General features: G+C 48.7%; 1 protein-coding gene across 1 annotated transcript in view; it reads right to left on the reverse strand.

The window, feature by feature from the left end:
• Positions 1-14,947, reverse strand: part of rasgrf2b (Ras protein-specific guanine nucleotide-releasing factor 2b) — a 265,513-nt gene that overhangs the window by 174,289 nt on the left and 76,277 nt on the right. The window contains exon 4 of the mRNA XM_041185342.1: positions 6,096-6,185. Within this exon, the coding sequence (XP_041041276.1) occupies positions 6,096-6,185 (90 nt within the window). The remainder of the gene's footprint in view (positions 1-6,095; positions 6,186-14,947) is intronic.

Raw genomic sequence — 14,947 nt, forward strand, 5'->3', positions numbered from 1 at the left:
TTGAGGGTGGTGAACCAAAGGCCTTTGTCTGCTCTTGAACTCTTTTGTTGCCTGGCTGACTCTTATCAATTCTTACCTAGAAGTATTAGTTGAAGTATGTTAAACAAGGGAAAATAAGTATCAAAAACCGATTCAGTTTGATTCAACAGTCCTGATTGGGTTTGATTCAATAGAGTGCGCATTAGGTCATGTGGAGCATAAACACCAACAGAGACCAGTTGTCCCTGTTTCTATGGCCAGAAACTTAGCTATGTCAGGCGGGCGAGTCGGGAGTGGAGCCAATCGCCACCCGTAATCAGCTGCACGCCATTTTATGTGGGGGGGGGGGCGTCAATTAAGGCCAGCCCAGCGTGATGCACAGCCGGTAGCCCTCAGCACTCCCTGTGCAGGAGGGAGGAGGAGGGAGAGTCAGGGCCTGTGCTCTATCGTGCATGCATGCGAAAGAGCGCAGCAATCTCCCCGAGGCTTGGAGTTGCCTCAAGAAGATTAAGTTGATAAAAAAACTTTGTTAAAAGCAAAGTACAAAATTATTTAAATTTGTCCCCTCATCTGATTGTGTCACATGAGCTGGGACATGTTTTTATATTTAGGAAATTCTTTTCATCCCGCTCGTGGATGAGGATTCCTAAAAAACACGAAGGCCGCTTGGGCTCTTTGCCTGCCCGCCAACATTAAGGTTGGACGGGCAGTGTTGCAAATAACATTAATTGGTTTTTTAATGGCCTTCATAGGCCGTTAACAGTTCGGCGGGCACGTGGCTGCCTCCAGCGCATGCCCACCGAACAAAATATCTAAATGACGCGTGATGACATCGGGACGCACACCCGAGGTCATCGCGTGTCAGCGTATCAGGCCCGGCCCTGCGTGCCAACAGCAATATTCTGGCCTATGTTGTAAATTCTATGTAATTCTATGTAATCTGCCCAATTGTGCTCCCAATGACTGGTTACACCACAGCCCAGCATTGTCAGCTCTTCCAGCTAAAGGAATCTGAACAGGAACAAATGCAGATGTCAGAATGAAAATGTCAACATGCTGAGAGTTATATCCTGATGAGAATGGAAGTTCAGGAGCAATAGTCACAAGTTTTCTTCCTCCTGATTCAATGGCAAGGGGGGCCTTCTACAGCAGAAATGCTCTCAGGTCAGCGACTAATATTCCAGAGCACTTAAAGCGTTTTCATGATCCTGTGGAGTAAGGCCAGAAACAATGAGGAAAGATCACACAAATCAGGAATGAAAAGTTCCAAAGGCCAAACAAGTGAATCAAAAGATAAAGCAGGGACATGTCACAGGGAAGGATGACTGCCCTGTGTCCACCACTTATCTAAAAGAATGAACATTTCACATAGAATATAAGCTTAAAGAGAATGCCACAGCAGGTTCTTTCCAGTCTCTTTGAAAGTAAAATAAAACACTGGGTGAAATCGTCCCAGATTGGCAATAAGTGTGGTAAAAGATAGGAAAAAGAACGTTTTACCCACCAGCCACAATGGCGAAAATTCACACCGTATGGTCCCTATCCCGCCTCATTAATCATGCATTCCCAGGAAAAACGCCGTTTTGCTGGCGCGTGGCCTCCAATTGTCCTGCCACGCTGTCACCTCGCCACTTCCTCACGCCAGGCGCCATATTTAATTGCAGCTGCGCGCAGACCTCTCAGCGCTTCCAGCCCAGAACTGCTGCACAGAGGACATGGCCCTGAAAGGCAATAAGGCTGCAGCCCCCCGATTCAATGTCGCATCCCTGGAATACCTTTTAGATGCTATGGAGGCCGGCCGTGATGTCCTCTACCCCCGCTCTGGACGCAGGAGGGGCAGTAATCCAGCATGGGAGGCAGTGGTAGCGGTGGTCAGTGCCAACGCCCTGCAAAAGAGGTCAGCCACCCAGTGCCGCTACAGGATGAATGATCTCCTCCATTCCCCCAGGGTAACTCACTCTTCTCAGCACTCTCAATTTACACACTCACAAACCCATCACACAACCACAGGAATCTCATTCACTGCCTTCACCCTCACACACATATCTTCATCTGCCCTGCGGTTCACGTCCTCTTCCCATCCATGGCACCACTCACCACCCACACATGACAGGCATCCTTCTCATCTGTCCCGGCAGGTGTCCTGCTTTCATTCTCTCCATCTGTATTCATGTAGGACAAGCTGGCACACAACAAAAGGGAGATGTTGCAACTGGTGGAGAAATGCCTGAAATCAAGGTCCTCACAGTCTTTAAAAATACAGTCATTCAGCTGGCCAGCGATGACCTGGATCGTTCCTGTGCTGATGGTGATGTCGGTGCTTCTCTACCAAGTGAGGGTCCAGCAGTGCAACATCCATCAGACAACCATCCTGTGAGTGATGTGTCCTGTTTCACAGGCCACTGCCATGCACTAATTATCTCCCCTTGCTTTCACAGGCACATCTGCCAAACAGCCGAAGGAGTCCAGGCCCAGGGACTTGACTCAAGCCCTGAAGACACCTCAGAAGAGGAATATGCTGAAACCCTCGCTGAAGACCCATCACAGTGCTCACCCACACCCTCCACCAGAGCAGAGACACTCGCTTCGGTGGGATCAAGCTTTAGAGTAGCCTCAGGGTCACAAGCTGGTGAGCGCATCACACTGCCTGACCCACAGCAGGTGGAGGCAGGGACTTCCCAGGTTTCCGACACTGGCATTCTCTTTAAGCTTATAATTTATGTGAAACATTCATTCTTTTGATAAGTGGTGGACACAGAGCAGTCATCCTTCCCTGTGACATGTCCCTGTCCCTGGAGGACTTGGAGCAAACCCTGCAGCCTCTGTGGACCCTGGAGGACATCAGGGATATGTGACCTACTGAGAATGTAGGAGTTGTGGACACTCCCTTGGAAACCGTGCACAGACCTGCAGGATGCACACCAGCTGCACATTCAGCGAGTGGAATCCCTTGCGGTTGACATTGTTGACCACTTGTTGCCATGGAGATCTGAGCGCCACGTGAGTATAGTCGATGGCACCCTGTACCTGTGGAAAACCAGAGATCTGGGCAAATCCCAGCACTCTTGCATCCCCTTGGCTTTCTCAGGCGAAATGCACAAAGTTGTGTACCTTTGAAGATGGGGTCCATGACATCATGGATGCATTTGTGCATGGAGGACATCCAGCTCATGTCCCATAGAGATCACCTGTGGAGCCCTGAAAGGAGCCACTGGGTCAAAATTGAGCACCTTGGTTACTTTCATGGCCATTGGCAGTGGATGCCCTCCATGTCTCCGTGGTGCCAAATGCTGCAGTAGCTGGCAGATGTGACCAACCATTCCCTGGACATGTGCAGTCCTCAGCGACACTGGTTCTTGGTCATCTGCAGGAATGAAAGACAGTGTCTATAGACCCTGGGTCTAGCTAGGCGCTGACCACTGACGGCTCACTCTAGCTCTTCAATGGCGTGCGCAGGAGGCCCAGACGCCCTTTCTTCCAAAGGGTGCTGCTCCTCCCTCTGCGCAGCCAGGAGCCTCCATTGCTCTCTTCTCCTTCGTCTCCGATCTCTATAAGCCATGAGGCATACAACTAGGTCACCAGGCTCTTTGCTCCTGATGTACTCCTCCTGTGAAAGATAGAAATGTGTGGGTTAGATTGAGTGTTCTAAGAATCTCTCTTGGTTAAGCCTGAAGGCCCCTTAATGCATCCCGGAGAGTGCTGGCCACCACATGGATGACCAGAGTTTAGTGCACTGCATGGCTGCCCAAAAGCCCACCCAACTCCGCCCCACTCCACCTGACCAATTGGCAGCAGCTTTGCCCACTGGACTGCATGCTGTGCTCTCAGCTCAGGCACAGGCATTCTCCTAAACTGCACTGCAAGGCTGCACTGTTATCTTGAACCATGGAGGAGACTGATCCAAACTGGGATGCTGACATTGCAAGGGGCTGTGAGCACCTCCACCAGTGACTGCACCATGGCCAACTTTAGCAAGGAGATTGTACAATGTGCCCAGTCGTCCAATTATTCTGCACTCTACTAAAACACTCATTAGTTTGCACCTGAGGGGTGAAGAGCTCTAGAGCATTTGATGGCACTTTCAGGCTTCTGCATTGCTTGAGAGGGCAGATAAGCTAGAGGCCCGACCCCAAGCATATCAATGTGACTGTGCCTGAACTGTCTCAGCTGTGGAGAAGTGATCACTTTATACAAGGTTTCCCTAATGCATGGCCGCTTCCCTCCCCCTACAACCCGCACGTACTTGTGCACTACCATCAACCGCAGTGCAGCCCTTGCCCCGCCTCAAACTTGCCTTAACTGCAGTGCAGTCCTTGCCCCACCACCCCAACTCACCTCAACTGCAGTGCAACCCTTGCCCTCACCAACTTATGTCAACCGGAGGGCAGCACTTGCCCCGGCACTGCACTGACAGCCAGCCGGGAGAAAGTGACTTGCCTGTACCCTCACCTGAGTGCGCGGTGCCTCAACCTTGAAGTCCAACAGGCGAACCTCTCGAGCGCTGCACAATATTACTGTGCACTCACCTCCAAATTTCCATCATAGTGCAGCTTGCCAGGTGCACGCCATATGAATGCTGTTGTGAAACATGTCAGTGTGCAATCACACCGAAGTGCTTGGGTGACACAGCAGGGGGATGATTCCGGTGAACTGGGTTTATAATGCAGATGTATTAAAATGAAGTTCCCGACATGCGGCGATGGGAAACACCCGCCATTGACGGGCTGAGCGGACGATTGCAAACTGGTTTCACAACATCGTGAAAACTAATTTTTGGCCTTCCCACCATATTGTCTGCTCATGCCCGCCAGGCCGCTCAGTGCCGATGGACACGGAAAATTCCGTCTCAGAATTTGATCAGAGGTCTTAACCCATTTAAAATAAATGGTCCTGCATTAAAATAGTAGAGATGTGTCATAACGCATATTAACTGTTCACCCATTGCCATTGTCAATAGTCCATAAGTTCTCAAAAAATACACAGTCAGATATTTCCTGAGCAAGGAACAACAATCTCAAGCTATTGTCTTAACTTTGTACTCCTTTGTCTACTCATGCAACAAGACCAGTCAGCAGTGAGGCTGACATTTAATAGGAGTAAAAAAACTTAATACATCCTGAAGTTTTATTCCAGAGTTATCCTCCAGCCAGCAACTACCATCCAACAACCACACTGTACATTTCTACATTGTTCCTCACACATAGAAAGATATTTCAGAGTATTGGACATGACTAAGGAAAACATCTTCACACCTTCACATGTAGGAAACATGTGAGTCATAAATAAAACAGAAAATGCTAGAAATAAGCAGCAGGTTAGGTAGCATCTGTGGAGAGAGGAACAGAGTTAACGTTAAAGGTCTGTGAACCTTTCATCAGCATCCACAGTATTCTGTTGTTGGAACCTGTGAGTCATGTTTTGCAAACACGTCTCCTTATTAACTTAAAACTTGTTTGGACTTTAATGATGTACAAAAATGGAAATTTCCAGAGCTGGATTGGTCTTCTTGGGAGGGTAGCAAGTGATAGTAGAAAGTCCACTGGTTCCTTGCCTTCCTATTCTTCCATCCTGAGGCTAACTGGCTAACTTAAAAGTCCCAATTTACGGATTTGATATTTTAAGGTGGCATGAACAAGACCAGGAGAGTGCAGTGAGCAGACAGTTTGTCCCAGCTGCCAGATAGGGCTATCTAAACTTTTCTAGGATTGTTTTTAGGTTGGGTCTCACATTCTGTACAGCTGGTATACTTTGAGTTGCATCAGTCTATCCCTTCCAGTATAGGAGGGGACCTGTTGTTCAAATTTCCAGGAAAGGAGCCTAGACCATTTGATTTTTTTTTCATTCTTAGGTATGTTTTAAATCAACTCTACAAATGAATATTCAAGCAAAGAAATCTTCCAGTAATTAGGTACAACAGCACAAAGACTTCATAGATTTGATATCAAGTATCTTATAAATAGTGACTTGTTCAGAAAATAATAACCTCTTCAGTCAAATATTCAAGACATTAGCTTCACACCATCATTTTAAATGACTGAGGAACCTGAAAATGGCATCATGCATCTGGTTTTCACAAGAATCCTCTACATTAATAGTTCCATTCATTATTATATTACCTTTTTAATCTTTTTAATGTCTGGGTCTTCATCCTCTGGGTTTCCTTGGTAAGGACGCATCCGTTCCTTAGTCTTGTTCACGGCAACAATCTTAGGAAGAAAAGAATAATAATCATAATAACAGGGAAAATGTCTCTTAGGTAAATTCCCAGGCTGTACATCAATACTTGATCAGCCATGGTACTTACTGGGCCATTTGTTACATCTGTCGTTCTTTCCCAGTAGAACATTATAGCAGTATCTTGGATGTAATGTTATTGATCCTTTGCTCCCAAATTTACAGGATATTTCCTGTTCTTTCTACCATTAAAATATTCACCAAAGATCCATACAGTTGAGCTGTAACAGGGTTTAAACAGCATTTTGCACATTGCTAAGTCTGCCGCTGAGCGAAGGGTCTGCTATTGATCAAATTCAAAGAATCAGTTCAGAGAGTGATTAAGCATTACATCTGAAGAAAAAGAAAAGCAGGGCTATGGGGAAAGGGCTTGTCCCGTGTTGTAATTTCTACATATCCGAGCATAACCACTACAATTAGGAACATAAGAACAGGACTAGGCCATTTATTCTCTTGAGCCTTTTGTGCCATTCAATGAGATCATGGTTGATCTGTGACTTAACTCCACATACTTGCCTTTGCCTCATATTCCTTAAAATCCTGAGTTAATGAGAATTTATCAATCTCAGATTTAAACTTAACAATTAATCTAGCATCAATTGTGATTTGTGGAAGAGAGTTCCAAATTCCTACCAACCTGTGTGCATAAAAGTGGTTTCCTAATTTCACTCCTGAAAGGTCTGCCCCTTATTTTTAGACAATGCCCCCTAGTCCTAGGCTCCCCAACCAACAGAAATTGTTTCTATCTACCTTATCTGTTCCCCCTAATATGTTGAAAATTTTGATCAAATCACCCCTTAACCTTCAAAATTCTAGGGATTATAATACTAGTTTTTCAATCTCTCCTCATAATTTAATCCTTGGAGTCCAGGTATCATTCTGGTAAATTTACACTGTAGCCCCTTCAATGGACCACTATGTTCTACCCAAATTGTGGTGCCCCGAACTGCTCACAGTATTCCGGGTATGGTCTATCCAGGGCTTTGTATAGCTGAAGCATGACTTTTATCCCTTTCTATTCCTCTAGGTATGATAGACAGTATTCCTTTCACCTTTACCTGCTCATGACATTTTAATGATCTATGTACCTGGACTCCTAGGTCTCTTTGGGTCTCCACAGTTTCAAGCTTTTCACCATTCAAAAAGTATCCTGCTCTATCCTTTTTAGGTCCAAAGTGGATGATCTCACATTTGCCTACATTGAAATTCACAGCTTTTCCCATTCACTTAATTTATCTATAGCTCCTTGTACTTTTATGCTTCCATCCACACTGTTTACAATGTTTTATATCTTTGTTCTATCAGCAAATTTGGATATGTAGCTTTCTATTCAATAATTTAAGTAGTGAATAAATACAATTAACAATTGAGGCCCCAACACATCTTTGTGGGACACCACTGGACAAATGGTCCCGATTAGAATACCTATTCATTATCCCTACTCTTTATCACCTGCCTCTCAGCCAGTTATTTACCAGGTCAATCATTTGCTATCTATTCCACAAATTTCAAGTTTAGCTAAGAGAATTTATGAAGAACTTAATCAAAAGCTTCCTGGAAGTCCATATAAATATCATCCATAGACATTCCTTTGTCCATTGCTTCAATCATTTTTTCAAAAAATCCAATGAGGTTTGTCAAGCATGACCTACACTTTACAAACCCAAGCTGACTGCCAGCTGAAAATTTTCAAAGAGTTCAGTCATTCTATCTTTAATTATAGGCTCTGGGAATTAGTGCTATTTATCTATATTTGATTGAATGGAACATTTTACACCTTAGTAAACTTACTATTTCTGCAGAAATCCTGACTACTTCTGAACAGCAGAGCTAATTATCATGTAAAACACATAATTAGTGCAAATGCCACAAGTGCTCTTCTGCAAACATGGTAGGCAGAATTTTGCCCTTGATGGGCGGGCAGGCCTGACCGACTTGGCGACGGGTGGGCAGCTGATTGCCACTGCTGAAACAGGCCGTGCTGCTATTTTGCGCAGGCAGGCCAATTAAGGCCCACCCAGTGGGTTAGCGACTCCTGTGGAGGACGGGAAAATAGTCACAGGGGCGGGCGGCCTCAGACTGCCGGTTCCAATGGGGAGCTGACAGCCTGTATAAAGAGTGGCCAGGCAGCCTGCTTGAGGCAGTGCACCGTGGCCATTCGGGGAGCAAGGGGGGGCAGCTGTCACAGGACAGCAGCATGAACAGGAGGAGGGGGGAAGGCTGCAGGACAGGCCAGCGAGGGGCCACTGTGCCCCTCGCTTCTCCGATGCATGCCTTGCTGTCCAACTCCAAGAGGTGTCCAGCCGTCGGGATATATTGTACCCGGATGATGGGAGGAGGAGGGCCCACCATGTCACCAGCCAGGCGTGGGAGGAGGTTGGTGACGCTGTCAGTGCCCATGATGATGTGCTGTGCACTGGCACCCAGTGTCACAAGAGATTCAATGATTTGCTGTGCTCTGGAAGGGTGAGTACCACGTCGGCCTTAGCCATTTGACCCAGAAGGTAGCCTTAGCCTTTGGGCCCCCCACCCCCACCCCCCATGTCTTGCTGTAGTTCCTGCATTGGGCATTTGGTGCAGGCTAGGTGGGCAAACAGATAGTGACCATGCTTACATCAGCCTTAGTGGTTGATGAGAAGATGCATTCTCCCCGCAGCAAATGTTGGTGTTTGTCGCATTTGAGTAGTCTGGGGGCAACCTGCAGGGGAGGCAGCTAGACACATACTCAGAACTCCAACACATGTCTCATTGATGGTGATGAGATGATGGAAGGGGAGCTTCAAGGTGTCGAGGCCAAGAGCCATCTGCTGGCCTCGGCGCCGCACCTAGTTGCACCTCCTTGCCATGGGCGCTAAGACCCGTGTGCTATTCAAAGTGATGGACGCCGAATGTGTCCAAGGTGTCCACTGGGGGAGGGGGTTGGGACCAGCCATACCATCTTATGGGGACTGACTGCCAGTAGTGTGGACAGGAGCCGCTGGAGGCCTCAGACGGGCCACTGTGGTTGGGGTGCGGCGTGCACGTGCAGAGTACATGAGCAAACAGCCTCAATAAATCCTCTTCTCTGTTTTGCAGGCAAAAACTGAACACAATCAGCGGAATGCGCCAGAGGACTGGAGGTGCGCATGCCCTGCTCCAGTGCCTCATGACCTTTGAGGAGCAGGCCTTGGAGTTGGGGAGGAGGCAGGAGGCCAGGGCGGTAGGTGGTCGCGAGGCTGGGGTCCAGCAGCCAAGTATTTGCGGTCCACAGTCCCATCCACTCTATCTGCCCACCATCCAAACCACTGATGGCTGCTGCAGTCATTAATGCTACAAAAATACTCATTCACAGACTGAGACATTCTGACATGTTGGTCATACACAACGGTCCCTCGTCCCTTTGAGGAATCGCATCTCCACCACCTTCCAAAGTCACCTTATCCCATTTGTGACCACTATCACCGTGGCCTAACATGCCATGGCATCGCTGCTGCACAGCCAAAGACTTATTACATCTTAGGGGATTTGGGACCTCCAGCACCCTTTCAGCCAGTGTGCCCCACATTGCTTTGTCCAAAAAGTCCTCAGCACCTTAGCTGTGAACCTCATGGCACTCAACTTAGATAAATGCCACCACGTTATTCATCCCTGTGCCAAGGGGAAATGTTGCCTTCTGCCCACTCGGTCTATGCCCCTCCTAACAGTATGAAGGTCAATAATGTGACCTGTCAATCTCCTGTGATCCACGGCAAATGTAGCAAGTACTTGCGATGTTTCCTCAGCCCCGCAACTATCCAGGCCAGCATGTATCCAGGTCAGGAACCTCTACACTATCTCCATTCCGATGGTACATAACATGCCATATGGCATTCCTGAGGCCATCTGACCAGCCTGTCTGCATGTGCGTCTAATGTTTGGGCCTCCTGTTGACTCTTTTCCACCCCACCAATGTTCATATCCTTAGAGTCTTGAAGGGTGAGCGACTTATGAGGCTGGGGGGAAAGGGATAAAAGGTTGAACTGACTGTATGCTAACTGATGCAGTGTCCTTTTGGTTAATTTTAGCATCACCACCACATGGCCGTGCCCAAAGACACTGGAGCCCCCCCTCCACACCTGAGGCCCAAGACATGCAACTTGCGGCACATCATTTCAGCCAGGCAGGCACCAGCGCAGACACAAACACCTCAGTGGGAAATTTACCATCAGCTAGTGTCCCGGGTCACAGTGGAGAGGGCACATCACAATCGCTGGAGGAGATGGTAGGGACAGAGAGTGCCGATGGCGCCAGCAGCCAGAGGGCTGCAGGGGACCAGGCACATGCTGAGTCCCGCACTGATGATGTGTCTCTGGAGTTGTCACCAATGTAGCAGCTGCACGACAAGCGGCAGGAATCGCATTTGCATCTGGCAAGGTTGCATTAGGGTGTACTTCAGTTGGTCTCTGCGATGGAGGAGTCCAGGCAGAATGCACGTGAAGGCATGAACCTCAGGACAGAGCTTCAGGCTTCCTCCACTGAGAGATTGGTGACTTTCATAGAGAGTGGGTTCTATCAGATGGAGAATCTTCTGACTGGGTTACGCTCTGACCTGCAAGCCCTCACAGTGGCACTGGCCATGGGTGGTCGTTCCCAATGTGGGAGATGTTGTGGGCACCAAGCATTGGCGCTCAGTGCCCATGCATCTGCGGTGAGCAGGGAGATCCTATGGGACCTCACATTGGCGCAGCAGCTGCCTGTCGTCGCTGCGAGCTCCTCTCAGGGCACTCCGAATGAGGGCAGCAGCTCCTCCGCCCCTTTGCCAGTCAATGTTTCTTCCATTGAGGCCGCAACAACTGGGGAGGTGCCAGTTCTGGAACTGGCCACTCCCTCCCAGGCGGAGCCATCATAGGCTCCACGGGCCAGAGGACGGCCACCAAGGTCATCGAGGCCAACAGGACAGCAGAGTCAGCAAGCTGTCTCTGAAGCCACTCTGAGTGATGGGGCGGCACCTAGACATAGCACCCACAAACATAAGCATAAGGCACGTTAGGCACTCCATGGGTATGTCACTGGTGAATTTGTGTTGGCCTTAGAATAGGGAAAAATATACTTACGTTTGCAATTGAGACGTTTCTGTTATACGTTGGACATAATAAAGTCCACTTTTCTGACCATGGCTGAGGGTGTTTCCTTTGTGCTGCATTTGTCTTTTTCACAGAAATATCATGAGTGTTTGAGTGGACATTGATGTTTCTGTACTAAGCCCTTAGTTGCAGCTGATGAGGTGGAAGATGTAGCACCTAAGTGCCACGTGTGGAAGTGGCAGGTAATGCTGGTCCTGCTGATCCATGTGTGTGGAGCTAGCTGAAGGTTCGTTGGATTAAATTGTCCTGGGTGTCCCTGCCTCGTTGGTGTAGTAGCGGGTCAGCATTCTGCCCCTCATCATTGCCCTGTGCTTCCTCATCCTCTGAGCCACTGCTGGATTCATCATGTGCAGCCTCATCCAGTGCGTCAAGGTCTTCATCGTCAACTGCACCCCCCCTTTCCAGCACAAGATTGTGCAGAGCGCAGCATGCTACCACTATCAGAGAGACACGATCTGGGGGGTACTGGAGTGTGCCCCCTGAGCGGTCCAGGCAACGGAAGCACATCTTGAGAAGACCAATGGCTCTCTCCACCACAGCCCTTGTGCTGTGGCTCCTATTGTAGCGCTGCTCAGCTTCTGTTCTTGGATGGCGGAGAGGCGTCATGAACCAACTTCTGAGGGGATAGCCCTTGTCACCCAGCAGCCAACCATCCAGCTGGGCTGGAGCACTGAAGAGCCCCGGCACATGGGAGTATCTGAGGATGTAGGCGTCGTGGGAGCTGCCTGGGTACCTTGCACAGACTTGTAGAATCTGCATCCTGTGATCACACACTATCTGTACGTTCACGGAGTGGAAGCCCTTCCTGTTGACGAAGGTACCGGGGTCACCTGCTGGCGCCTTTATGGCCACATGTGTGCAGCCTACTGCACCCTGGATGCGGGGAAAGCCAGCAATGGCCGTGAAGCCTCTGTTTCGCTCTGTCTAGCTTGCCTGGTCGCAGCGGAAGGGATGAAGGTCAATGCCCGTCTGAACAGAGCATCTGTAACCTGCTTGACACAAGTGTGGACAGCTGATTGGGAGACACCGCAAAGATCACCCACCAAGCCCTGGAAGGAGCCAGAGGCCTAGAAGTGGAGGGCAACTGTGAGCTTCAGAGCCACTGGCATGGGGTGTCCACCCACAGTTAGAGAGATCTCAATGCCAATCATCTGACAGATATAGTTGACTGTCTCCCTTGAGAGTCAGAGCCTCCTTCGGCACTGCACCTCAGACATATTGAGGTAGTTGTTTCACCAACTGTAAACCCTGACGGCAGGATAGTGGCATCTTCTGCAGCCCCTTCCAAGTTGGACAACCTCTTGGCCCTGTGCCCCTTGTGCCTGCACCTGGCCTCCCAAATGTGGCTCCCCTGGAGGCTGATTGTCCAATGCTGGTCTCCTCCTTATTCTATCCTTCCCTTCCTCAGAGGAGCTGCCTCCAGTGGAGATGTCAGAACCCATACCCCCAGGCTAAATGGAGGCCTCTGGAAAGCTGCAGGCCCGAGGAAGATTACTGTCTGCAGACTGGTTTCAAAGTACACAAGAAGCTCTTGGAAATTGTTGAGAACTACTAACAATCACACAGGCAACTTTTAAACACTTTCTGCAATTAAAATTTTGTGTAAAACATGAACAACCCCTCTGAGTCCACATATCCCGACATTGCATAGTTTTATTAAAAAATCTCCTACCCGCCTGCCCATTGGGCCCGTGCGCCAACCCGAAGTTCGCACGGGCCTCTCAAATTCCAGGACAATTGGCAAGTTAAGGGCCTAAACGAAGCCTTCGAATAATGGCGGGCGAGCATGCGTCCTGCTGCTGAGCGTGCCCGCTGACCGAAATATCGCGATGCTGTGCACTGACATGCGGATGCTCGCGCGTGACATTTTAAGTGCTGACATGCGGGCTCCGCCACCCACACGCCAGCCAGAAGATTCTGCCCGGTGTGTATACAACCCCTTCTCAAAACAGCACTTTCAGCTAATCAATTCTATTTCCCTTGGCCTCCCAGAATTGTGTAGAACGATTTCAAGTTTTTAAATCCTAACGTAAAACTTAAATTGAATTGCAAAATTTATATTGTGCTTTTCTTCTAATTGAGCTGTGCACGGGATTGTTGTTCTACAATGTCATATCCAGATTGCTACCAGGAGACTAAACAAAATATTAATCCTGATGATTCACTGTTTTCATTAACACTAAAGTTCACTTAGAATCAATATTCCACTACAGCACCTGCCGCTTTTCCATTGCAAGCTATCTGGTTGGGTCACCATGGGTTAGTCCCAATCTTTATCAATGTCGTGCTCCTCGTATTTGTCCCTCAAACTGATAATTCCATCCATTGAGCAGCTCAACACAACAAACGCAGCAACATTTAGGGTAGACATTTAATAAAGGAACGATTACTTTAAATGAATTTGAAAAGTTTTTGCTAATTAAATTATTAACATGAATAATGGGAAATATGTAATGCCAGAAAAGTGAGTGCATATAAAACTACTTTCCCCATTTTTGACAAGTACTATGGCCAGGATTTTCTGGCTGGCGTGCAGGTAGCAGAGTACATCAGCGCTTAAAATGTCACGCAAGCGTGCCGACATCAGCGTGTGGCATCGCGATATTTCGGTCAGCGGGCGCGCTCAGCAGTGGGACGCACGCTCGCCCGCCATTATTCGAAGGCCTCGTTTAGGCCCTTAACTTGCCAATTGTCCTGGAATTTGAGGGGCCCGTGCGAACTTCGGGTTGGTGCACGGGCCCAAAGGGCAGGTGGGTAGGAGATTTTTTAATAAAACTCATGCACTGGTGGGATATGTGGACTCAGAAGAGTTGTTCATGTTTTACACGAAAGTTTTAATTGCTGAAAGTGTTTTAAAGTTGCCTGTGTGATTGTTAGCAGTTCTCAACAATTTCCAAGAGCTTCTTGTGTACTTTGAAACCAGTCTGCAGACAGTAATCTTCCTCGGGCCTGCAGCTTTCCAGAGGTCTCCATTTAGCTAGGGGGTATGGGTTCTGACATCTCCACTGGAGGCAGCTCCCCTGAGGAGGAAGGGAGGGATAGAATAAGGAGGAGACCAGAATTGGACAATCAGCCTCCAGGGGAGCCACCTTTGGGAGGCCAGGTGCAGGCACAAGGGACACAGGGCCAAGAGGTTGTCCAAGGTGCAAGGGGCCGCAGAAGACGCCACTATCGTGCTGCCAGGGTATAAAGGTGACGAAGCAGCTCCCTCAATATGACTGTGGTGCAGTGCCAAAGAAGGCTCTGACTGTCAAGGGAGACAGTCAACTATATCTGTCAGATGATTGGCCCTGAGTTCACCCCTAACTGTGTGGGTGGACACCCCACGCCAGCAGCTCTGAAGGTCACAGTTGCCCTCCATTTCTATGCCTCTGGCTACTTCCAGGGTTCGGTGGGTGATCTTTGCAGTGTCTCCCAATCAGCTGTGCACACTTGGTGTCAAGCAGGTGACAGACGCTCTGTTCAGGTCTGCATTGACCTTCATCCACTACCGTTGGGACCAGGCAAGTTAGGCACAGCGAGCCAGAGGCTTCGCGGCCATTGCTGGCTTTCCCCATGTCCAGGGTGCAATTGACTGTCCACATGTGGCCATCAAGTTGACAGCAGGTGAGCCCGGTGCATTCGTCAACAGG

Source organism: Carcharodon carcharias, chromosome 4 (genome assembly GCF_017639515.1).
Source record: "Carcharodon carcharias isolate sCarCar2 chromosome 4, sCarCar2.pri, whole genome shotgun sequence".
NCBI lineage: Eukaryota > Metazoa > Chordata > Chondrichthyes > Lamniformes > Lamnidae > Carcharodon > Carcharodon carcharias.